Source organism: Anarrhichthys ocellatus, unplaced genomic scaffold (assembly GCF_004355925.1).
Source record: "Anarrhichthys ocellatus isolate YVR2014 unplaced genomic scaffold, GSC_Weel_1.0 scaffold5, whole genome shotgun sequence".
Lineage (NCBI taxonomy): Eukaryota > Metazoa > Chordata > Actinopteri > Perciformes > Anarhichadidae > Anarrhichthys > Anarrhichthys ocellatus.
The window spans coordinates 10,903,612-10,929,492 of NW_022280035.1; the positions used below are offsets into that span (position 1 = coordinate 10,903,612).

General features: G+C 40.7%; 2 protein-coding genes and 1 long non-coding RNA gene across 3 annotated transcripts; all 3 read right to left on the reverse strand.

Moving 5' to 3' along the window:
• Positions 1 to 220: 220 nt before the first annotated feature.
• esyt1a (extended synaptotagmin-like protein 1a) lies at positions 221 to 16,082 on the reverse strand. The gene is made up of 31 exons (XM_031845404.1): positions 14,872 to 16,082; positions 13,832 to 13,873; positions 12,252 to 12,386; positions 11,940 to 12,013; positions 11,727 to 11,799; positions 11,551 to 11,640; positions 11,416 to 11,471; positions 9,994 to 10,114; positions 9,598 to 9,774; positions 8,978 to 9,060; positions 8,754 to 8,802; positions 8,365 to 8,454; positions 7,075 to 7,170; positions 6,915 to 6,986; positions 6,752 to 6,838; positions 6,327 to 6,476; positions 5,614 to 5,796; positions 5,342 to 5,518; positions 5,172 to 5,254; positions 5,001 to 5,049; positions 4,822 to 4,911; positions 3,768 to 3,863; positions 3,443 to 3,514; positions 3,261 to 3,347; positions 2,987 to 3,133; positions 2,258 to 2,385; positions 1,996 to 2,088; positions 1,763 to 1,894; positions 1,582 to 1,687; positions 1,409 to 1,458; positions 221 to 1,283 (listed from the first exon to the last, which is right to left on the reverse strand). The coding sequence occupies exons 1-31, from the start codon at positions 15,196 to 15,198 to the stop codon at positions 1,256 to 1,258; spliced, it is 3,243 nt and encodes a 1,080-aa protein (XP_031701264.1). The 5' UTR covers positions 15,199 to 16,082; the 3' UTR covers positions 221 to 1,255.
• A 2,324-nt stretch (positions 16,083 to 18,406) lies between these two features.
• LOC116382509 (uncharacterized) lies at positions 18,407 to 19,222 on the reverse strand. The gene is made up of 3 exons (XR_004212723.1): positions 19,089 to 19,222; positions 18,818 to 18,840; positions 18,407 to 18,723 (listed from the first exon to the last, which is right to left on the reverse strand). It is a non-coding gene; the product is annotated as an uncharacterized LOC116382509 (long non-coding RNA).
• A 1,533-nt stretch (positions 19,223 to 20,755) lies between these two features.
• On the reverse strand, positions 20,756 to 25,772 carry LOC116382252 (proliferation-associated protein 2G4-like). The gene is made up of 13 exons (XM_031845159.1): positions 25,594 to 25,772; positions 24,216 to 24,344; positions 24,028 to 24,133; positions 23,819 to 23,888; positions 23,576 to 23,668; positions 23,421 to 23,484; positions 23,246 to 23,324; positions 23,083 to 23,161; positions 22,860 to 22,993; positions 22,640 to 22,734; positions 21,985 to 22,112; positions 21,762 to 21,815; positions 20,756 to 21,673 (listed from the first exon to the last, which is right to left on the reverse strand). Exons 1-13 carry the CDS (start codon positions 25,679 to 25,681, stop codon positions 21,614 to 21,616), a joined length of 1,179 nt encoding a protein of 392 aa, XP_031701019.1. The 5' UTR covers positions 25,682 to 25,772; the 3' UTR covers positions 20,756 to 21,613.
• Between the last annotated feature and the right edge of the window lie 109 nt (positions 25,773 to 25,881).

Below are 25,881 nucleotides of genomic sequence, written 5' to 3' on the forward strand. Positions count from 1 at the left end.
CCTGTTGGTCAAAGGACCTGTCAATCGCTTTATTTCTGTTCCCCCACCCTCACATCTGCAGGCAGTGATCCCAAATACAACTGGACGGAAAGGTGAGGGTTTGTCAGCACGTTGTCGCCACCTGGTGGCCACATATGATATTTCATCAACACGAAAAAAATAATGTTTTAGAATTTAGTTTAAAAAGAAACAGCACACAATAATAAGGTCACAAACCTGATTTGATTCATGAGAGTGCAAATTTTAATCAACAACTTCAGCAGATACAGGATGATATGTTCAAATAATGTCAAAGCTCAGCAGTTTTCTTCTTCAGTTCTTAAAACACTATTTTCTTTCCATCACCACAAATCAGTGCCCAAGCCTTTGTCCCACTGCTGGTGTACAAAGTTAGCTTGCTTCTCATAAGGTCCTAACTGTTTTGCTTGAAGTCTAAACATGGCTGACAGCTTCAGCCTGTTGCATTTAGCGCTACCAATACGTGCAAACACAAAAAAGCATGGGTGTAAGTACACCAGCGATGTGTTTTCAGTATCTACAAAGTTTTCTTATAATAAAAGCACAGTGATTTAGACTCTGCTTACAGTATCATACCTCTGTTTGCAGTGGTAAATATGAGGGTACAGGTTCATAATACTTTTGATTTATAAAAGCAACGTTAATAGAGCTCTGGCTAAAACATATACAACTTCATTTGGAACGTAATTCATAAACACTGACAAATTGTGCACAGCTTTGGAATACTTAAGGCAATAATACAAACATATACAAACAAAGTAACATCGGGAATTATTTGAAAGTCGTAAAAAATAAAATTCTAAGGAATTTCTCTCACTTGTGTTGGATGCTGTAAATCCATAAACATATCTTACCTTAAGATATTGACCACAGCATGAGCCCTTTTGTGAATAAAATTCAAAGAGGACTTAGACATGCTTTTGAACACATATAAACTCGGTAGGTTGTGCAACATAGTTGCATTATTATCAAATATCTATTCAGCCAAAATATTCTATTGAAGAATCTGTCCAAGACAGCATGAATTCACCACAGTTAACACTTTACGGATGATAAGCAACATGTAAAGTTTCATAAATACTGATGAACTGTGTTTTTGTGGAGCAGATATGTCTTCATTTTTTTCTTCAGTGATGGTGGAAATGTTCATTTAAGCTGAATATACAAACACACAAATCACAGATCACAGAAGCAACACCTAACATGAAATAGGACGTAAGACCATCCGTTGAGTCTTCTAGTTGGTCTCTGCTACCAAATCGTACCTGGAAAAACAGAAAGGATACAATTTGTTGTGTGAATAATCTTGAAGAAAGTAATATACGAACATACAATTGCTGATACAGCTCTATTATATATCATATTGTTCTTTAGCTGTTTAAATGATTACCATTGTGGGATACCAGTCTTGAGGTCGATTTGGTCCAGGTCCAGCTGCAACTGAGGGCAACAAGGAGAAGCAAAAGATGATGTCTCACATTTACAAGTCTCACATAATAACTACGTCCACACCGGGGAATGTATGTGATGATGACTAACTTCATTTCAGAAGATGATATATACCTTGCCGATAAGCTCCCTCTCTCTGCTCATGAAGGAAACGCTGTTCTTCACAGACAGGTCCAGTCTTCTCTGTGTGGAGTCCTCCAGAGAGAAGTCAAAGTCAAACCTACAGAAAGAGAGAGAAGTCAACTAACAAGTTTCACTTCTTCACTATCACAAGTGATTCATTTGTTTATCTTACCTCTCGTTGAACTCTGGGTTGAGGTCTCTCTTCTTGGTGGCAGTCCTCCTCTTGGTGGTAGCCTTCTTGTCAGGCAGCAGGATGAAGGAAACATAAGGGTCTGCACCGTCCTTGGAGCAGGCTGCCAGCGCTCTGTGGGTTAATAGTGATCACATTCACAACATGTGTTGGTACAGAGTGCTCCAGGTCAAAAAGGTGACGATAAAGAGGTGACATGTGTCATATAGAGAGACCTGCAAGAGTGAATGGTGATGAAAAGCCTGCTCTCCTCGATGGAGTAGCCGGCGGTAAGCTTCACCTGGCCTGCTGAGTTTGGGTTATCAGCCCTAAAGACACACAGAGTAGAAAATGTGATTGTTTACATAATGATGTCTTTGAATATTTAGGACAATATACAAATAAAATGGAAGACACTGAGGCAACCCTGATAACTGCAATGTTCACAGCGGAGGCAGTGACTACCATGTGGCATCGATGCTGCTATGTGTGACTCACATGAATCCACTTCTCTGTCTGAGGTCTAGATGGGAAGGCACCCATCTGGGAATGGCTTCCTCTACTCCGCCGTCACTACCTACGTCCCCTGGAGCCTTACGACACACCGCTAGCTGAGTGTCCAAGACCTGCAGGACATACGGATCACAGCTAAGCAAGACATTGCTGCTGCATAATAATCATTTAACTCATGTCTGACTAAGGACTCAATTTTACAGACTAGCTATGCAGGAAGAATCAGATACTGGTACAGGGATATATATGGCTGTGATCTCCTACATTTCCCAGGATGACTTTCTCTTTCCCTGTGATTGATGGACACCTTGTGAGTATCTGTATATGTATGGTGGTTGTGTCTTTTGGTGGTATGGTGGTTGTGTAAACCATTAATTAAAAATCAATACTGTGTTTTTGAGAATAGATACAGTATCACAAAACATAACATTGCAAAACTCAAGTATATCGACATTTTCTTATACCCGTATTGACAAGAGCAGAGGCATTGTGGGGGATATCTGTTGTCTTTCAGCACATGATATTCAGTAAGAAATGCTGAAAATCTGATGTTGGACCATCAGTAAAGTATTCAGTATATTGCAATATTTGCTCTATAGAGGGAAATGTAAGTGATACAGTACAGAAATAATAGCAATCAAGGCATTGCTCACTTGGTCACATACGCAGTATATTAGTAGTGTAGAGACAATAAGAAGGATATATTGTTCGTACCTTGAGCGTGGCCCTCAGTAGTATCTGGCTTTCTGGCAGTGCTCCATCCAGATTGAGCCAGCGGTCGAGCACCAGGCCCGGCTCAAACAGCACATCTCTGAGAGGAAGTGTGAAGGACCCAAGGGCCTGGCCCCAGCAGTGGGAGAGCTACAAACAGACACAAACACTTTTCAGACCGCCTTTTATAAAATTATTATGAAATTATTTTTTTCTGCTTTGCAGCTACATAGTTCAGACAAAAAGTGTAAATACAGCTGCTGTTTATGACTCTCACCTTCACTGTGAGTGTTTCATCTCTGGGGTCCCGAACCAGAAAATGAAAGGCTTCGTCCCATCGAGGGGATGTGGAACGCTCACAGATCTAAGGAAAGAAGGCACAGCAGAATGTTCAGACTTTTCAAACAGCACTTCTCCTTTGTTGCATTCAGAAGCTCATCTCAAACGTCATGGTCCTACCTTGGTTTTGTGTGAAACGCTTTTGAGAATAATCTCAGCCCCGACTTTCGGCTCCTTCCCACTCTTCTTCAACTGAAATTACACTCAAAGAACATTGTAATGCAAACACTGTAATCAACAGCATCTACAGCATTTAAAACACACATTACATCACAAGATATTTAATGTATAAATGAGAATGCAGCTGTATTGGGACACTACAGTGTTTTATGCAAAATACTAGCACTAAAAGCAACTACTTCTACTTGCACTCTTTAGGGCAAGTAAAAACACAGCCCCAATAAACAACAAACAGAGCCCCAAGGACTCATAGATATGATCTCACCGGAAGGCCATGGGCACGCTCCACATACACAAACAGCACAGCGGATGATGGCACAACCTTGTTGTGGTACGACTGCTGTGACTGGTACTGCAAGATCTGTAGGAAGTGGGAAATTATGTCACACAGAGACTCTGCATTTTAGTGAGACTTATGGTGCAATACCCAAGTTGAGTAGGACAAATCAAGTCAGTATCTTATTCTGCAGTTGAGATTCAGACAGAAACAAACCTACATGCAAAGTATCTCTGCAGCTGCTCACGAAAAAGATTGTAACTTCAGATGATTTGGTTAACCCAGACTACGCTATTTGGCGGGACTTTTTAAATGCATTTTTTTTTCTCACAGAAACCACAAAATGTGTCCCGTATCTCTGATATTGCATGTGCACTACGAAGAGATCAACGGGACAGGGGGAACTATTAGAGCAACAAACAACTCTTTCACAGTTTGCATTTAAATAGAAAAACATCTGAATATATGTTTTAAAGTCATTTGTTTGGGGGCCCTGCCTTCAGAGAAATGTGTCAATTTGGTAAATACAGTAAGTGCTGCAGTAAAAAGGTCATTACTAGAAAATGGCTTAAGAAACACCTTCAACTGATTCATGATGGAAAGAACAACATTCTACTTAAGACTGCAACACGATCAGTTTGTAAGAATATGTGAATGTTGGATCTTGTATATTAAAGCTGTCTAATAATAATTAAACCTGTCTGATAATAATTTGTCTAATGTCAATTTTGTTTAACCAAGGTGCACAGCCAAGGTTCTGGTTCTACCTTGAAAATATAGCTTTATTTATGCACTTTATTTTTCTTTTTTATGTACCTGTATCTTTATCTTATTTTATTAAATTATTTGCACATATATAATTTTGTATTATTTATTATTACTCAATGCATTATACTTTTTTATAGTTCAAAAAAGGTATGCACAGTCAAGGCTTCTTAGTTTCATTACAACTACAGTACTACATCATTTTTATTTTGCCAAGGTACTGTATACCAAAATAAAAAGAGAATATGAAATAAAATAAAAAGAGCAAATATGTTACCTGCTCCAGCCTGGGAAGGTCAGCGACTCTGGGCAGCCACTCCAGCACCAGGTGAACTCGGCCTGACTTCACATCATTTAGAGTGTACCACTGTAACAAGAGTGACACACAAATGTCCAGGTTAGGCTATAAATACAAATATTATTTGGTAAATGATCTGTTCACTATGTGTCACACACCATGTCGAAGAATTGTGCGCTGATGATTTCTCGCAGATTGAGTTTGAACCTGCAAAGACAGGACTCAATCAATACTTTGTCCCCCTTTTTCATTTAAATATTTTCCTTCAGTCATAAGAGCTCTCTCGAAAGAAATGCTGTCAGCGTTTTATTTGTAATGTCAGGGCGCACCTTCCGAGGAAGTCATCCTGATCGATGTCCTTGTCAAACAACTCAAACTGGATCTCCTGACCAGGAAGCTGGGTCAAAATCACCTAAACCACAGAAGATTAAAATGAAATCGAAGCTGAAACCTAATAATTGAATCAGATGAGTAGAGGAGCATTAACCAAAGGTAATACCTCATAGAGTTCATTCCAGATGGGATTGAGGTTCTCTTTGATGGTGTGGCTGCGGAAGATGATACTAGCTACACGGATCTTGACGTAGGGGTCGCTCTTCCCCTTCACCATGCCCCCCATGAAGTTGTCCTTCGCTATCAGGTTTTGGGCCTCCACCAGATGGATACGCAGCACTCCCTGTGAGCAGAACAAGGGCAGGACAAGCTACTGTAGTGCGTGTTGTGAGGCTGCATGGGCCCTGCTGCTGTTTGACTCTAGGGAACTGTTTTTACCTCAGTTGCAAACTCTGGGTCAGGCGTGGTCTGCTGTGGTCGTGTTGATTGAGGTTTAGCTAACCCGCCAGGCCCCATGGGGTTCAGTTCTGATGTGATTCCCCCCTGACCCATCCCAGGCCCAGTGGCCGAAGGCCGAGGGGACGGAGTCATAGGAGTGGCATCGTCATTTAGCCACAAAACCTAGCAGGAAACAAATAACAGATCATGGTGAGCAACTGCCAAGCAGTAAATTAAATGCATGTTTCTCTTTCTCTATTTTTGTATTTACAAGGGCAGAGTGTTCCCACAAGGATAGAGAGATGAGGCAGTTTTTGTGTGTAATAGGGCTAAGTTCAGTATGCACGAGTTGTTAGAGGACTTTATAACCTCTCCAGTATCTCACGTTTTTTGATCTCAGGGTGTTATGTATAAACAGGATCTGATTTCAACAGATAAAAGACACACACACAGCTATGGTAAAATCTGGTTTCAATTTGAGATCTCAGTTTGAAGGGTTGTGGGTGTAATACTGAAGCTTGTGTTTGATGTTAGCTTCCTGAGACCAAAGCCGTCCTTTGGGAGCTGGTGGGATTTCAAAGTCTTCCCACACAGACAATTCAGCTGGGTTGATTCTTGCCAAAACCGCTTGAATCCCATCTTACTTATTAACTCCACCGACACGTGTAAGTGAGCAGAAAAAAAGAGTTTAAGTCTATGTGTGAAACACCAACCCGAAGCACAACTTTGACGTAAATGCGGCTTGCTGAGCCAGAATTCTCCAGCTGGAACCACTGGTCCATGGTGAGTTCAGGGTTTGCCAGAAGACGGGTCAGAGGGATGCTCAGACTGCCCAGGGACAGAGCACGGTCATCATCTTTCACCTGAGTCAAAAACACAGAAACAGAAGATGTGGAGTTCGGACAAAGTACATCATGAAGGGGAAAGGGCAATTAATAGGTTAAACATTTCTATTTACAGAAAGAACAGAATATAAAAGAAAAAAAGTATTAAAACCAGAGAAGAAATCAATAAAGTACTATGTGTCCTAATTACCTTGGCATCTTTGGAGTAATTTATGTAAAATCTTTGCAGCTAGCTTGATTAGTGTGTTCAATCAATACTATACTACTTACTACTACTTACTACAATGACTTACTTGAATGTCAATATCTTGTTTGCAAGGATCCTGAATAAAGAAGGTGAAGGCATCCTCCCACACAGGGTTGTTGGTTCCGTAGCAAGTCTGCAGAAGAGAGCGGAAAACATTAATAATGCGTTTGGATCAATGTACTAAGAAAAGGTTAAAATTGTATCCTTACCTTGCTCTCTTTAGTTGCATCCTGAATGGAAATCTGTGCCATTGGGCTTGGGTCCTTATTGCCTTTTCTCATCTACAACATATTAAATACATCAACGTGGGTAACAGATGAAAATGGAATGCACACGACGTGAGAGGGTCCTGAATAATGATAGCCTTACGGGCAGTGCGTGAGCTTGATCAAGATAGATGGCTAGGATGGCGGCAGATGGAGGGTCAGCCGTCTTAGTGGACAAGTTCTGGTTCTTCTGGATCACCTGGTAGAAGAACAATGAACAGAAGCAAAGAGCATGTGAGGAAAATGATCTGAGACCCTAAAAGCCCAACACCCAACCAGAGGCCACCGACAATTTTACTACTTTCATACTGTCAATAACAAGTTGATGATGAAGATTGTGTTATTGATTGACTGTTTGACATCTTATTAATCTTAAAAGATTTATTTAGATTTCTAAGTGTTTATTGTCCCTGAGGTAAAAATACACAAAGCATATTAAAATACATAAAACATATGGTAAAAGTATGTAAACCCAACCCTGCAGGCTCACATAAAACAATGTACATAAGGTGACAACTACTTCCAGCCATCGGCATCCCACCCAAAGGTTCCACTTAAGATTGTTTATGGGATGTAATCGTTTGTGTGATTCTATACCAGGGATTTTACAATAAAATTGTTGTTTAACTCTGACGTTGGATATATTTTGTGTTACCTATTTTATGTTTTCAATCCGTAACTCATTGTTATTGCTCTTTTTCATGAGTGGCTTGACAAGGAATCTTTTCCAGTTTTTCCAGTCAAGTTAAATCATAATAACTTTAAATCATAGGATTTCTTTTCCAAGTTAAATTCTAAAATAACATTTGACTCAATCCGGAGTGTCCTGGTGGTCCTGGTGGTTGAGTGGTTTAAGATGTGCAGCATTTAACTGCAATCTTCCCGGTTCAAATCTAGCCAGATAACTTTATTTCTGTCTCTTCCAATGTTTCCTGTCTCTCTATACCGTCGGTGGCCAAACTATGCTCGCAGGTCAACTGCTGCCCGTTTTTAAATGACTAAGCTAAAAATATGGCTTGTGCATATTTCTATTAAATGCAGTGTATGCACATGGCAAAAAAAAATTCAGTTAGGAAAATTACTACTTTTTTAGAGAAGTTAAGGGGAAATGTGTTTGCTGAATTTGCAAGGCATCTGTTGTGGTGACGAAAGAGTATAATGTTAGAACCATTGCCACACTTCATACTTGGGGTTTTCTGGTATAGAAACACAGATTTTCTTGCAGTATAACTGGTTGAAATCTACACATCTACTATTGTTAAACCCATGACCAGAATAAAAATATAGCTCTGATACTTATCAATGTATGAATTTTGTCCACGTCACCACCCGAAGACCTGCCCCTGATTGGCCAAAAAAAGATTTAGTAAGCTGTGCCGTAGCGAAGACTCACCTCGCTAAGTCTGTCGGCAGAGGACAGCAGAGAGAGCCACTCCAGCCGGAGGTGAACGCTGCCAGATGGGACGTCTCTCAGATTAAACCACTGTTTACAAAAACAGAAGGCTCATTAAACACACATTTGTTCTCTTCTGGCTCTTCTTTGAGCCTGGATGGCAGGATAGAAGATGGTGAGATCAGAGCAGATCACAAGGAGGCACATGGTGTCTGCAATATCACATGCTAACAGGATTACTGCAATGTCACAAAGATGTTTTCCAGAGTGAGACTTTATAATAACTGCATTCTTGTGCTTGCTAATTATTATATGATCTGAGGGAGAAGCATTTAATAAATGTAATGGCGAAACACTGCATCTTGTCTAACATTGGTATTACTACTTACATCATCCACAACTCTGGCCTTCTTCACAATATCAAGATCCACCTTGACCCTGAGAAAGAGACAGATAAAGAGAGATAGAGAGAGGATCAATGAAGCCATGAATCAAAAAGACTAAGGCGTTTAATTTTCGACAGAATCATGGCCCAACGTGGCTATAAGCAGAGATGACAATGACATGAGAAGCACATCGAGACAGAGTAAATGAATGAGAATGAGTAAGCTACCTCCCCAGGAAGTCATCCTGGTCTGGGTCTTTGTCAAAAACTTCCACTTCCAACTCCTGACCAGGTACTTCATGGACAATCACCTGACACACACACACACACACACACACACACACACACACACACACACACACACACATAAATGGACAAATACACAGAACACACAACAAATATACAAATATAGATACAGCCACACATGGCACAATAACACAAGGACATGCAAACAGAATCACAATGCCAAGAACATTTCAGTTTTGTACTACGTAGACGTTAATAATTTAACATATAATTCAGTTGCTCAAATTTCAAAAACCACGAAAAACATTTAAATGTGTCCCTGAGCAAGCAGTTTTTGCAAGAGCAGCTTATCTCAGACACACAGGAACTTCCTGCTACCAAAGAAACAGATAAAATATCTGCAAAACTGTTTATCTCCGACATATTTACCACGGGTACTTTACCATTTATCTATGCAATTCCTATGAAGCAAGGACACCAACAGCAAGCTCTATCTTGCAGAACACAAACTGGTGGGGATTGCAGCACTTGAATATCAAGGCAAAGCCATATAGCTCATGTTTCTTTTGGCTGAATTTTCGAAACATTTTCTTCGCTCTCACCTCATACATCTCCCTCCACTGTGGGTTCAGGTTGCTGTCCACGTGATGGGAGGTAAAGATCTGGGTGCCCACACGCAGAACGGCATACGGGTCGGACTTCCCGTCGATTAAGCCCTTAATGACTGTGTCCTTGGCAGTCAAGTCCTCAGCCTCCAGCAGGTGGATACGCACAACTCCCTAGCATGTACATACACATGCAGGAAAACACATGCACAAAGAAAGTGTTAGTCAACTCGCTTCCGCACAAAACATGGGTCCATGTTTTTTTTCTTCACAATGTGAATTTGCTGTATGACTTTATGACTTTCATGTGTTTGCTTGCAGCTTATATGCTGAGGCAGTTTCAGTCTGTGTGGGTCAATGTTTCTCCAGGTCATTCATAATTGAGACAGTTACCCGTGGGAGAGGGGAGCGGAGCTGCGCAACGTGCAGGTCGGCCACCAGGGGAATAGTTAGACGGTTGGGGAGCACCAGGTGGGAGGCTATTGCATCCATTATCATAGTGTCCGATATGGCACTGTAAATGAATGCAAATGATGTTGGGGACAAAGAGGAGGGACACACAGACAAACAGACAGAGGCTATGTACTACTGCTGACAATACGAACATGCATCAATAACATGAAATCCATGTTCTCAGCAACAGAACCAACAGGACACTCACAGTAGCTAAAGATGAGGACAGTTTTCTGTGAAATCATTTTGGCTAATGTCGTCTAATGATGACAAACTGTCATTGAAAGCATCGCCAGAGGGAACTGATGTGTCAGCAACTAATTTACACATCTGATAATGCTTTAATTGTAGTCCATTATATAAGATCACAACACACACAGTGTAGAATAAGCCACCAGACAATTGCACTGAATAAGAATATTAAATAGATCGTTCGCATTTATCAGACCATCACATTATATTTTAATTGTATAGTTAATTTTACTGTAGCTGATTCTACATTGTTCACTGACCTTACATAATGGGTCCCAATAACTACCTCCATATGAATGCATGGAGTCGTAATATACATACTGAATAATCACAAGAACACCAATATGGCATAAGTTGAACAACTTAAAGGATAAGGGTGGCATGGATCAATATGTTTCTTATTATCAACAAACACCATAAAAAGAACAAAACCAACAAAGTGTTAATCTGTCTGTCTTTCAACTTCTCTGCCTTGTCTGTGGTACTCAGCCCAGAGACCAGTGTGTAGGATTTAGTGGCATCTGTGAGGTTGCAGATTGCAACCAACTGAATGCTCACCCCTCCCCTTCCAAGTATGCAGAGAACAACGATGGCCTTCAGGTAATGTTAAACTACAAAATAAACTACAGTGCCCCTGTTCATGAAGGAACATGTTACCCAGCGCAGCAGCGTGACTCTTTTATGTGTTTTCAAAAGTAGCTCAACAAAGTATCTCTGTGACAGGAATAAACTATGTCAGGCTGTGACTCCTCAGTGGGATCAATTATTTGTTGGTTTTAGTCCTTTCCCATGATTTGTTGATAAGACAAAATGTAGCATATCGCCACACTTACCCTCTAAGGATGTGAACACTCAGATCCATCATCCAACAGAAATAAAACCCTTATTGATTCTTGTAGCTAAATAAATCATAAATTCTCTGAACTGTATCCGTCAATTCCAAAAATCGCAGCCCCCTTTCCTGCATGTCAAAACTTCATCAGCCCTACTCAACAAACAGGCACTCCTCTTTAAAAAAAACAATTAAAAACAAACACCAAACAGACACAACAGATCAATGCAGCCGCACCCTAAAAGACATTGACACAGAGCTCTGTCATAGAAACTCACTTGAGCCCTGGGATATCTAACAGATTGGTCAGCCCGGTCCAGTTGATGTCCAGTTTCTGTGACACAGATATAAGTAAAGACATATAAATACAGACGTGTGTGAAATTAGACGTGGTTCAGTGGTGTTAAACTCACAGGCCTGCGGATGAAGAACATTGTGATGGCTCCAACCAATGGGACGTCTCCGATCAGAGGCTCGAGGATTACGCGCAGCTTCCCATGCAGCTACAAAGAGAAAATATAACACTGACTGGATGTTTTTCAGGACACTTAACTATTCTGAAAGAATATCTTCATATTAATTCTTATACCTGGACTCCTTTCACTCCGGCTTTGCAAAAGTACTTCTTAATTTCTACATTGATCTCAACATCACCGGCGTAGCTGCAAGTAGAAAAGCATACATGTTTACAAGACCAGCCATTCCCTAGTGTAGGACACTTCACAGTTCCTCATATTTCAGTGTGTGACTTGATTGACAAAGTGCTTACACACAAGCAAAAACAGAAGTTGTGCAAGATTACCTCAGGTACAAATCCAACATAACTTGTCGCTTATCATGTTCTGTGTGAGCTTTTACACCAATCACCTTCAAAGCCTGTGAACACAACAGCTGGCATTACACAAAGCACATAAGACAGATATAGACTTAACATTAGCAAAGATGCACATGAAAAGGATCATTTGCTGTGATGAAGACATCGGCAGTAACACCAGCACTGCATCACCAGATTTACATATTACCCACATTAACATTCTGTGTTTGACTGTCTTTGCTTGGTAATAGAACATTTAACACAATAAATTGCTGCTTTTATGACAGATCATTCAGATACCTTGTCTCCTATGTTGACCTTGGCGAAGCTGAGAGTCTGCAGATGAATGCTGGAGGCACGGATGGCAGGGGCAATGGTTTCCAGCAGCAACTTCTCCAGATACTGGCCTATAAAGGGCCAAGCCTGCTGCAGGATCTACATGACAGAACAATCATTATTGTTCTTGTCTTGGCAGAACAATAACGTAAAGAAGCCTTTACATCCTGCAAGAAGTGGCAAAGGTCTTTAACAAGCTGGCTCTACAGTTATGTTATATAAGATACATAGAATAGTATAAAGCAATGATAAATACAAGTTCATGTTTGCATCCATTGTAATGTAATTCTGTCAATAACAATTCATTTATCTTTTTGTGCAAATGCTCAGTCATAGCACAATGGTATCCTGTGAATAAGAAACTATTTACCAAAACAGGAGAGCAAATAACAAAGAACCATGAACACATGTAGACACACACACACCCCGTTCACAAAGCCATGACCACAGACTGTTTGACTTGTAGTTTAAATGCTTTTCAGAGAAGCAAATAAAAAACATCTGACAGAGGACGGGGCTCACCATAAGCATGAGGGTTAGGAAATAATTCAATCAAGTGCACCCCAGTTATTTTGGAGAACATAATACTGAAGTCCATAATTTCCTGAAAGAGCAAACATGTAATTCCGTGTGATGAATTGACTCAGTGTATCTGTCTTGTCACTCTGCAGCCTCACACTGGTGTTAGCTGCAGCATTTCAGTGCGAGGTGTAAGTGCTTGGTGCAAAGTCCAGTCAGCTACTGTTTACTGATCCTCTGACCTCCAAAGCCCCCGTGAGACTGGTGATGCTACCAGGCCACGCCCACAGAAGAGTATCCTATATTATTTATGATACGGTTATAGACATTCACTTAGGAATGATGCATTCTATTAAAGAGCAATTCCGATGCATTAGAGATTACCTGACACTAGCTCCTTGTATTTCCATTTCTACAAGTTGTAAAATATAATAAAAGGCGGTAACAGTTTGATGTTTGTTTACGGCTGCAAGTAAAGAGGGCAAGTGTGAGCAGCTGAATCACATGACAGGAAGCCTGGAGGAAAGACGTGGGTTGTTGAAAGATGAGTTCAGCAAATAGCCATCCTACAATCCGGGCTTCTGTCACTGTGCTCATTACATTTTTTTCCTGCACAGAGGCGGTTTGTATTATTAGTATTCACATCCACTCTTGCCCTGTGCTGATGCGAGGTTACTGTACTGACAGAGACAGAGAGTTCCGTGATACGATCTGAGCCACTCTCTCTGCCTCTTAATTACAGCGGGAGATGATCTGCTCCAATGGAGAGGCTGCAACGGGAGCCGGGTCACTTAAAGTCCACACAAGTGTTCTTTATCTTCATATTCAATTTGATGCATTGTACCTCCACTGTGGGAGTTACTCAAGTGAAACGCAAACCCTTTATCTTGAAATCATTGTTGTTGAAGAGTTCAGCTGAATGAAGCGGAGCAGTCGTCATACAAGCATGTTGAAACAGATGATTCTTAATAAGCTCCTAATGTCTAAAATACACAGCATAATGCAACATCTGATTTAAAGCATACCTTATTTAGCCACTCCACTTTTTCCACATCTGGAAAGTTGACCTGTGGACAAGTAATATTGGTCAGGCATGAACTCAAACACAACACGGCAGTGTATAATGACCTATCTCTGAGCAGAGTAGTTTAAATACTTGAGATGTTACTTTTTCATAAGATGAGTTTATTTACAAAGCAGTATTTGTACTTTATTATAGAATTTCCCCAGCTTTCTACCTATAATCTATCTTCTATCTATAAAATATGTAATGTATATGTTTACTTATTTAACTTAAAAGTAGAGAGAGAACACAGGCCAACACAACTTAGAATAATTAGACATTATTCAGGAAATAAACCACATGCATATCAGCCGTTACAAACCACAGAGATATGTGATCTCAAGATTAGGCATATCCGTCCCTAAACACACACACACACACGCACACACACGCACACACACACACACGCACACACACACACACACAGTTTATTCTCTTTTGCTCTCTATCCAGATATGGTGGTCTTGGTCATGGCCCCTGCTCTGCCCTGAAGTATGTTTATGAGTCATCATGTTTTTGGAGCCAGATAAGGTCAATACCAGCTCTACTGTCGTGAAACAGGAAGAGGAAACACACAGAGAATCTCTCCTATAGATAAATATTTGTTTTCAGTATATACATTAATTTCCCCGTCTACAAAGTGCAAGTTCTACTCAATGCTAGTGTCATTCTTTCCAACTTCCCACTAGAAGACCATCGTCTGACATTTAAATCCACATTCCTGGGAGGCAGCAGTTCGGACTAATTACCCAGGCACTGCACATCAGGAATGCTTAAATATGTAGCCAGGAGGAAAATACTGTGAACAAAAAGGACAGTCTTACACGTATGAGTTGTAAGGAAGCAATATGTAAATAAGCCTGGAGCTTCTGAATAAACAGCAGGTACCTGTGAGTAACATACATGTAAGAGCCTATCACAGTGATGCAAAGTCGAGTCAGTCTGTCAGATGTGGCAGGTGATACAAACAGCAGAGATGGCAGGCGGTGATTCGGTGCTTACCCAGGGAGGTAAATCCCCTTTGGTTCTGAAAGCCTTCTCGGTGGTGAACGCTCTCTCGTTCTCCTGGAGGTACATGGAAAACTTGAGCCTCGTCGCTTTCTCCAGTCGACTGTGTTTCCAGCCCATGTAGATCATCAGAGCGAAGAGGACTACACTGATGCTGAAGCCATAATACCCGGCCAGGTACACAGGTAGAAGAGCACCCAGGCATTTTGCAAAGGACCACAGCACACTCAATGCGCGTTCACCTGGGGGCTGGCTCGGTAAGGCCGGGGCTGCGAACGTTGTGCCTCCGCTCATGCCCGGCTCTGCATCCGCGGGTGGCATCGCAAGATCAGTTTGACTTCTCCGACTCGACCTGGCCTTCAGCTTTCGATGCTTCTACGACTGAGTGGCAAGCGCCACTGAATACCTACCACCGTTTGAACATAGAAACCATGGAGGAATCAACGATGAACTGCGGGCTTCGATCGGTTAAATCATGATCGCAGCTTCTCTCCGCTTCTCTCCGCTGCGCTCCCCCTCAGTTCCGCAGGGCGCTAAACTGACTGTTCCGAAATTGATTTACGTGTGGAGCTTCTCTCACAGAGCAGGGCAAGCTGCGACCAAGACCCGTGAGGGCGGGCTCTTCTTCAAGCCCTCCTTCACGTGAAATCCAGTAGAAACCTAAACCCTAGAATTAATTCGTAGCGTCATGCAGCGACTCGTGCGGTCGGAGCGTATTAGGACCAAAGTGAACGAATGTTTATTTGATGTGAAGACACCCAAGGGCACGTTTTATTCAGAGTAACAGTATCATCACCGCGTAGACTAAAGTAACCACTACACCCAAAATACTGCTTTAATGCACAGGCTGCTCAACCCGTTATCTTTTTTTACATAACCCGATGAAATCTTGCTGCATGCGCAACCGCTCATCTCCACTGCAGCAGCGTTTACAGCCGAGCGTGACAGCGCCAACAGGTTCATTGACAGAAAGGTGTCGGCCTAGTAGCTTTGCAGCTTTTATCGAGTTGGAGTAGATTATAGCTCCCGTTATTATCAATGTATACAGCCGAGCGGCAGAGTCGGCACACCACCAGGATGTGCGCTAAATGTTAACGCAATGTTTACTCACCAGCTAAAAGCAGATTAATTCACATTAGCCCTTCTTATGTGTCATTCGGGTGAGTTTGGGAGTTGGTTTTACTCGTTTCTCTCTAATAGCCTCATTTATGCTTGGCAACTAAAACAGACCAGGCTCCCTAGTTGCCTGGATACAGCCAATTACAGCTGTTTGCTGAGAGGGTGACGAGGTCTGCTGATCCGTTTTGTCAACAGATGCATGAAGACACATTGATGCAGTCAGTCAAGCAACAATAACCATGTTACATATTGGCTAATCTCAGGAAATGGCCTAAAACAAACAAAAATAGACTGTAGATATATTTCAAAATTCAAGTCAATAAGAGTTTTCAATGAGATTTAGAGCTTAAGTACAATATGTTCATGGGATGTGCAATACAATAATTATATAGGCTACATAAAGGCGTTGTAAAGAAGTCATACAAGTTCTGTGCAACATGTTGACCACAGATTGTGGTGGCTTGTCACATGCCGGGTGTGTTGCTTTATAAACCTCATCAAACTGATTACTGATGACTGTTTTGTCTCTCTGGTTTACATGTGATTTGCTGTGTCCATAAAAAATATATTGATGTTTTCTTACAAGAAAGAAAATAGCACCTTATTTCTGGCACAAGAGGAGTTTTTTTCTTCTCCCAAATCTAACAGGAGCATTGTTTACAACTGAGATACTGCATATGTTTTCAAGATATATAATGATATAATGATGGCAACCCAGTCATTGTTGATCTTTTGTGCCATCTATTAAATATTGTATTTGTTGGATAATATGCTCTAATGTTTACAGATTCATTTTTGTAACGTCATGCTTCACTGGTACCAATCTGTACCAATCACCAAATATGCTTTAAAGCCCAAACAATACACATGTAACCACCATTTGTGCACATGTTCACCAAGGCTGTCAGTAATGAATAACAAGTTAATTTCAATAAACAACCTCATTATTGCATCCCAATAATGAAGCATGACTGGCTGTTTTGTTCTGCAGAAGCAGAAGTGGTCACAGGATCTTATTTGTGATGTTGAAATGATCTCCACCAAGTTATTTCATACAGGTCAAAGTTTAAACTGGACCTCCTGATGTCAGCTGTCAGTTTGGCGTTGCCAATAATTGTTTACATGGATTCATAGTCAAGGATGCAAATATAGGGCAGCAAGAAAAGCTGTTAATTGAATGGACAAGTTCCAACTTGACACTTGTTTTGTGTTAGAATGTATAAATGTGTAATTGTTTGCGTGAGTTTTCACGTAATATTCAGCAGTCCTGTAATCAATACTTTTTATGCTTCATTATTACATTTCTTATAAGTTTGTACTGGCGCTTTGAAAGACAATGGGACAGTCCTGACCCCATCCACCAGGTACCCCCCTCCCTCAGCTCAGCAGGAGCCATGCCCCTCAACCAATTTAATGGCACAATAACGAGGTTTTGAAGGATGAATCAAGTGTTTTGGGGGAGTAAAAACCTTTTGCAGAAATGCAAGAGCTGCGACGTCCCATTAAACAGTTGCGACAAATGCTCTTGTACAGTTTTTTTTAAAGACTGTTTCAAAAAATGTGCCGTAGCGATTGATAACTGTATAGAACGCCATGTTTACTAAACGTGTTGTGTAAAAAGGTGGGATTTAGTGAGTTGTAAGCCCGTTTATGGGGGTAATTCAACATGTTTTCTGGGCATTTCTGTATTTTGAGCGTAAACTAATTCATCTGCTAAACCTGCAATTGCAAACTTGGCAGAGGCTGTTTGAAAGTAAGATTTAATTACTTTTGACGTGCATATAGAAAGTAGGCTTTGAAAAGCAAGACCTTGCCAGATTAAAGATGTGTACGGGGTTAACTGGACAGTTGTCTTATGTTGGGTCTGCTTTGTTATTTTGAATGAGTCTAAAAGTAACCAGCTTTTCCACCATGCCCATTAATACTCGTCTCCCAAATCGATATTCTGCTTCCACTGACGGGCGTTTGGTCGGTGCCTCTTAAGTTTTATTTGGGATCCTACATACTCCACTTACTTAAACTCGGTCCTAAGACACCAGATCTTTGAACTCTGCCAGCGTAAGTTCATAACACCACAATACAGATTTCACTCATTACATCAGTGTGGAATTGATACTTATTTTACACTGTTGTAGAATTACTTATGCACAGGTTCTGAATATTTTGGTCAGTTACTCTCTAAAGGCAAAACAGTCACTTAATTAGGTAACCGTACCAGCAGGTCTTTTACAGCAAACATGAACCATGATAGAAAAGCAGAGGCGTAACTAATAACATTAGTCATGGCTCTGTTGAAGTAAAGTTGCATTGTCATCCATAATCATGGGAGGACCTGCATGCACAATACCTGAACCCTAAAACCTAAGCAGGTAAATAATGTTTTTTAAACCCAAAGAACTTCTACAAACTATTTAGAAACCAAAACCTTTAATCACAGTTTAAACAAAAAAGGTCAAAAGTTGAGGAATTAACAACAAAGTCCAGAATGTCCGAGGAAAAGCCTGTCATCCAGCAGGCCTTGAATCAGCTCTCCAACACAAGTCAGCCGCTGCAGCTCTGCTGCCTCACGTTGATATGGGTGCCACTGACAGACTTGACACCTGGAGAGTCCTGGATCTTGAGCCAGCCTCACCGGTCTGGTTGTAGGCAACATGTGCTGTCACAGCCATGGCGGGGAGGACGGTCTACTTGGACCTCTGCCTCATCTTCCTCCTTTTACGCTTCAGTCTATAACAAGACAATACAAAGAGGCAATCAGCCAGAAATCTCTCAAAACAGACTTGATACACATGCGTGAAAAACATGAGGCATGCATTCTTACCTGCGCATGCGCTTCTTTCTCCACTGCAGAAGAGAAGTACAATGTTAATTTTCTCCTTATTTAATTCCTGCAAGTCTAAATGCACAAATGTACTTAACTCTTCCCAAATCTGCAAATAAATGGCGTATAAACAAATTGTAAAGATGACAGCTAATGCACCACGTGCTTTGCTGGCCCGTAGTCATGCTCAAGCTAGCTAGCTAGCTAGCTCGCAAACGTTAGCGCCACTAGGAACAACGATTACTTGATCATACAAACATAAAACACAAACCTTAGCTCTCATGTCGAGAAGAGGAGGCTGAAAACTGAAAGGAAAATGTTAAAGATTAGTTCGATTAACTCAAAAACAAGACGATTAACTTGGATTCTTACACCGATAGTTGTGACTTACCGACAGTGAAAGAATCGTCTCCGTGAAGAACGTCATAACGTGGCGACGACACTTTTATAGGGATTTTCTACGTCACTTTCACTGGACCGTAGGAAATTATGGGAAATGCAGTTTTCTAGAATGTAAATCGTATATAGAAAATACGTACCTTTTATGTGCATATGCAGCAGATCTGTCTGGTCCTTTAAATAAACAGATAATATTCAAGAAGAGAGTTATAAGCATACTTGTTATGTGATTGGTGACACAGTAAAGATTGATAGTATGCCCTTAGTATTTTGTACATGTATATTTAAAGTGTGCATTTATTTTTGACCTGGGGGAACTGTAAAAACATATGAGTGGTTGGTATTTAACAAGCCCTTTCCAGTATTGTATAGACTAACTTAACCCACAACAACCCACACCCATTTTAAAATGATTGGAGATATAAATGGACATGGAACACATTTCTGAAAATATTTTCTAAATACTACCATCTAGTGCCAAATATCTGAAATGTGACATGTCACAGTGGTTGTTAGCGTAGAGATAATTCATAATTCATTTGACTAATAATTTAATCATTTTGACATTTTTTTTGTTTGAATGTCTTTTGAATTCAACAAAAGAAAATATTAATTAACAATAATTGAATCAGATAAATCAATTGAGCAGCTCATTACTATTTTCCTTATTGTGACAAATGTCACATTGGTTTTTCTGAGCAGTTATAAGTTTAAAAGCCTGATGTGACACATCTGTCACGATATTTTCATAACTTTTTAAACAAATTCATTTGATAAACATGGTCAGAACCATTTAGATGTAATGTAGGACATGTTATCAAATTATTATAATTGTTAAATGTTTTGAAACTTACCTTCAGCAACAAAAACAAGCTTTTTGAAATAGTTAGTTCTGCCAAATGTGCTGACCAGCCAGGCAGCCATTTTGGAAGTGATGTCATTGGTACACAGATTAACTCACTGTCAAATGACCTCACCAGGATGTTCCATATGTGTCACTTTAGGTACTTCATGAGTTAAAATCAAGGATAAAACTGTACAAGGAACTTTCCAGGATATTTAAGTGTCTGAAACACCTGTGGTTCCTTATGGGTTAAGTGATTGTTGCTTCTGAATTTTGCCCCAAAAATGATATTCCTGGCAGCAGTAAAGGTTTTGAAACTGCATTTAGACTTTCATGATGGGAAATACAATTTACAGAAATAAATAAAGTTAGATAAAATGTGAACACATATCTAAAAATTCCCTCAGTATTTCTAAAATCATTATTTATTGAACAATTGTTTGTTAAAAAGAAGTCAGCATTTCATTAACGCTTGTTGTTCAACTGTTGGTGGCTGGTGTTCTCTCACAAGTTCCTGATTTAGCTTGTAAATTATACAATCTAGAGTTTAAATAGTTTTCAAAGATGTATCATTAGTCAAATATAAATCAAAGCATGCAATTTTACTTGGAAGGGTGATTCATTACTGTTAAAAACTATGAAAACACTTAAACTCAGAACAATCAATTGAAATCAGTTTAAAAAAAAAACACAAATGATGTCAGGTGGCTTTTTAATGTTTCCAAAAATAGTCTCTGAAACTGGGATTTGTTTTACAAAAGCATCCATATATCTCACATGGAACTCTTATGTAAACACAGACTGTCGGACTCGATGGTGGCACCAGAAGACTCAATGCTGAACCCGTGGCAGGAGTTAGGCCATCCACAACTGAGAATTTTTCTTTTTTGCCATTTAAATTACTCAACTTGGTCTTAAAATTGTCAGTTTTAGAAATTGTTAGCCGAGTAAAATACAGTAGATTCCTAAAAGTGTACACAATGTACTGGCATACCGACCTAAGCGAGAGCTGTATAAATGCGGTAAATATGCTGAATTCAACAGTAATGACCGACGTCATGCTCGCAACTTCAGGGTTCAAGACGGGTGTTACACATTTCTGACCATGATAAGTTAAAACTCATTTCAAAAAGGCGTGGCTTCAGGTTTATGACATTAGGAAAGTTACCTTTATGCCACACAATTACGCTGACACAGCACTGTCCATTCATCATCCTGGGCCGCTCTGTCAAACTCATTATATTTTCCATATCTTTCAGGGACGAAGGCTCACGGTCAAACAAATTTTTAATTTCCTCTTTTGCAGCAGAATTGTTGTCCACTGTTAAGAGAAGACGACGGTCTCAAGGGCAATGAGATTTACTAGAGATGTACACGTGTGTGTGTGTATTATAGGTGGAGTGACAACAATTTAGGAGCAGCATCATCCCAGAATAACATCATTTCGATTCAGAGGCATTCACAGCGGCTATGTCCGCAAGAGCCTCAGACAGCTGGGACAGAAGAATTCGTGGCGTCTGTTCTTTGGGTCGTCAGATGTCATTCAGAGGAATTTATTCTGCAGCTTCAGTCTCCATTGCCTGCCCGGTTGCAGTCTCAACCGTCTTTGAGGCCTTTAAAAACAGAAATGATTGAAATTAGAGAAAATCAATTTGTAAACATTTAAAAAAAGAAAAGAAAGCACACTGCCCTCTAGCTCACCTTCTTTTTCTTCTTCTTCTGAGTCTTACGGCTGGCTGAGCTTTGAAGCAAAGCCTGAAAAACAAAGTAGACAAAAGTGACTTTCATAACCTCACAATACATCAACACATAATGGCTTTGAAAACACCTAGTTTGCAAACAGAAGATAGTGACCCCATTAGTCTAAAGCTCTCTTTTCAAGAGGAGACTGAAACACCCCCCCCATCCATCAAACACACTTTACCTTCAGCTCTGCGTCCTCCACTTCAAGCTCAGACTTGTAGAGCTCTGGTTCAAAGAGGCTGTTTGTGATTCGCAGTGGTCCGTTGGCCATGAGCAACACGGTGAACTTAAACTGGGCAACAACTTCACCTGGACACAGAGGAGGTTGAAAGTTGTATTAAACAGTGACACATATGAGGAGGACATTCAATGGTTCAGTTCACAGAGGAAAACAAAGAGTGGACACTAGAACGCTGTTAATCGACTGACTAAAACACATGGTAGAAACTAATCATTCAGACTTCCCTTAGAACTGCACAGTAGAAGAGGCATAAGTCGATTATTTTCAACATATGCTTTCTTTTTATAAAGCTCTATATAAAAAGACTGCACTGGACAATAACGCAGTTTTCCTGTCCCTTTTCATGTTGATTGACAACCATGGCATGTTTCCTCTGGTCCATTAGAGGCCGGGACAGGCAGAAGGCTTAGCGGCACGTAAATCCCAGAGGCCCAATAACAAATCATTTTACCAGTACGACCTACATTTTCTACACATTCAAGTATAGGTGAAATCTTCCAACAGCTCAGAAACTTTCTGACCTCGCTTAATTTTGTTCACATATGAACAAACCTACAATAAAGCCCTTAATCACGTCCCTCATTGCTCCACTCACTCTCTTTCTCATGCAGCACATTGAATGGCTGCAGCAGCTCATGTTTGGCACACTCAACCACGCCTAACCTGGCCTTGCCTTCATCCTCAAACGCTCTGAGGACATAAACAGAGAAAAGAAAAATGAGATGGTGAAACCTGGAAAAATATTTTACTAAAGATAAAATACATGTATTTTTTAAAAAGAGTAAAACATTTGATCTGAAGTTTAAAGATGCTACCTCAGAGTGAAAGGCATTGTATCGAAGCGCCTCTCCATCTCACTGAAGAATGTGCGAGATGTCTTCATCTTTAAGCCGTACACCTTGTTGGGGTCTCGTTTGTAAACGGTGGTCCTCTGACCTCCATCCTTCGCCTGAATTGCAAAACATCGTTATAAATACCTCGCCGTCCGTTATTATATTTTAAGCGGCACAATCAAATTTGAACCAAAGTTCCTCTCACCTTGCCCTCCCCAGTGCTGATAAGCACATCCACTGCATATACTTCATGCACCTCAAACTCGGCCTTCTCGTGGTCCTTCCTACAAAAACAAAGCGACATCATCATCCACTGGTTTAAACACTCATCGGGTCAGTGACAGGAAGCACTGGCTGAGTGAACTCACTTTTGCTGGTCCGTTGGGTTTTGGATGATAGTTTTCTCGCCATCGATCACGTGTTGTTTGAGCTGATGGGAGAGCATGCCTGCACACATTGAAAGAATAAGCAGAGTCAAATCATATCTCGCAAATGTATCCCATTGTAAACCCTCAATCTTGAAGGGGCCGATTGTTCACAAACCTTCAATAGGGGAGCACTTGAATGACTTTGCAATCTTGTTCCAGGCTTCTGTGACCTGCGAGTTCTGATGGAAGAGACCGATTGACGTTTATTAGATGAGGTGTGTACAGTGATGGCATCGCTCATTTCATTTGGTCATGATGGGAGAGTTTCACCTGATTTCCTGGCTTAACAAGACGCAGAGCAGCCTCAGCACAGAGGTGAGCTGCTTTGATAACGTCAGCCTTCCGTCCGGTCAGCGGGTTGTCCTGAAGGGACACAAGAGGACGGATAGAGTTACAAGACCTGAAATACCAAACTATCACTAGCTGTTAATGGTGTGACGACCAGTAATCAAGTAAATTATATTACAAATCATGGCTCTTGTGAATAAACCAATGAGCCGAGTGATGACATACCTTGGTGACTCCAACAACTAAGCTGTGAGCCACATTTGAGATGAAGCCATCAACGTGCACACCCAGATCACTGTGAACACATAGAACAGGGAAAAAAAAAAAAAAAAAAAGAAAGAGTATGAACTGCAAATAAAATAGTAGTTATAATTTAATATATAACTATACGATAATTGTACACAAGATGTACATGTATACATTCGGCAGCTTACATTTTGACAAGGTCCCCATCCTTCAGCATGACATCAGCATCGCTCTTCAGAGGGGAGTGATGGCACACACAGTTGTTAACTGACACACAAGTAGGAAAAGCAATACCTGCGAAAGAAAAGAGAGACAATGAGGGACTGCCAAGTCAGAGGCGGTGATGGTGATTGACGAGATGCAACAAAAGACGTACCTTTCTTCATGTCCTTTTCCTTCTTGAAGATTTTCCCAGTTTCTGCCATGATGAAGGCATCTCCCTTTTGACACAGGTTGAGCACGGAAACTCCAGGCATAGCTGCCTCAACCACCGTCTTCAGAGCCTCTGCAAGACAAGAAATACAATGAGCCATGATGTGGTTAAAATGATTGGTTAATAAAACAGTGTTTATAGTGCCGGGCTGCAACTATGTTTTATTATCAATGACTATGTTGATTATTAACTGGGTCAGTCAATTAATCATTGGTTACATGTCAGAAAATAGTGAAAATGTACACTAAAATTAGTTAATTTCAGATTAACTGTAGTAGCAATTTTGAGTTTGACGGTTTTGAATATATGTGAAATTAAACTTTAAGTGGCAGCAAAGTCAGCTGTTCAGTCAGCACACTGGCAGATGAAACATGGCCATACATAAAGAGTGTGGTTAAACTGGGCTACTGACAGGTGTGAGTGAGCGAGTGTAACGGTGTGCACTGTTGGCACATGCTGACAGGAAGTAAACATGCTTATATTTGTTTTTAGAAATTAAGAAATTCTGAAATAACAGACTTTTGATGCTTTTAATTTAATTTACAGTGGATTTACATTAAAACAACTACCAATTATGACATCACACTAATGACGTTGTGTGCACGTGGCCTTGAAAATAATAAAACGTTATTGCGTTATAGACCTGCTTCAACAACAAACAGCATGTAAAGTTCACGATTTCATGTTGGAGACTTAAAATTGAGTGTGTGACTGTTAAAGTTAAATAAACAGATTAAGTTTGACATCATTTAACATAACAAGTATTGGGTTTTTCACTAGCAGCTTACTACAGTAACGTTAACGTAAAATGACACTATTTAAATCAACCAGACCTGTAGTATCTTGCATAACAATTTGAGTGGTCTCGACTTAATAGCCTGCAAGTTCATATTTAAATATAGGACACTCGATTACGCACAACTCCGTATCGCCATTCAGTTTTGTACTTGTCATTGTTATCTGTTACGTTAGCAGCTAGCTAACGCTAGCTAGTGAGGTAGCTAGCTCTGCCACATAGCTGCTTAGCTAGCTCACTGGGCTAATGTGACAGCAAACGGCTCGTCAGACAAATATGTGCAACTGTTAAGAAAAGCTCGACCTAAATAAATAAAGCAAGCGTTGCGTTTAATTTATTTTCCACAAAATCCCGCTTACTACCACGATGTAACGTTGGCACTGCTGCGGCACATGGCACAGCTGCTGCCTGGGTACGACTAGCTAGCTGACAGGTTTAGCTAGCTGACAGGTTTAGCTAGCCTCACACGGATCCTCATACTTGTGGACCGTTGAGTCAAAACGGTTCACGCTGCATTTCACTTACGATTTGCAATCTCGGCCCCCATCTTATACTTGGTGACCACCAAGTCATCGGCGATGGTCTGCTCCTGCGTATCGTCATCTCCCGACATGTTGGCAGTGTGTCCGCGAACTCAAGAGTAACTTTTTTTCCCCCGGTGGGTGTCACAGTCAGTCACAGGATGGACCACGCTGCTCTCCGCATCGGCCCGCCCGCCTTCAGTAAGCAGCCTAGTACGAGCTCTAGATCCCGCCCTGCTGCCAAAGACACGCTCTGCAGTCAAGATAGTTCACGGCCTAGCTTGGTGCTTTG

Coding starts and splice junctions, on each gene's coding strand:
- esyt1a (XM_031845404.1), bottom strand. CDS start 15,198: ATGCCACCCGCGGATGCAGAGCCGGGCATGAGCGGAGGCACAACGTTC. Junction 8,803..8,977: donor CAGGATGACTTCCTGGGGAG/GTAGCTTACTCA, acceptor TCTCTTTCTCAG/GGTCAAGGTGGATCTTGATA. Junction 5,255..5,341: donor TCTGGAATGAACTCTATGAG/GTATTACCTTTG, acceptor TCTGTGGTTTAG/GTGATTTTGACCCAGCTTCC.
- LOC116382252 (XM_031845159.1), bottom strand. CDS start 25,681: ATGTCGGGAGATGACGATACGCAGGAGCAGACCATCGCCGATGACTTG. Junction 23,325..23,420: donor CAAGTGCTCCCCTATTGAAG/GTTTGTGAACAA, acceptor CAATGTGTGCAG/GCATGCTCTCCCATCAGCTC. Junction 21,816..21,984: donor TGGAGGACGCAGAGCTGAAG/GTAAAGTGTGTT, acceptor TTTGTTTTTCAG/GCTTTGCTTCAAAGCTCAGC.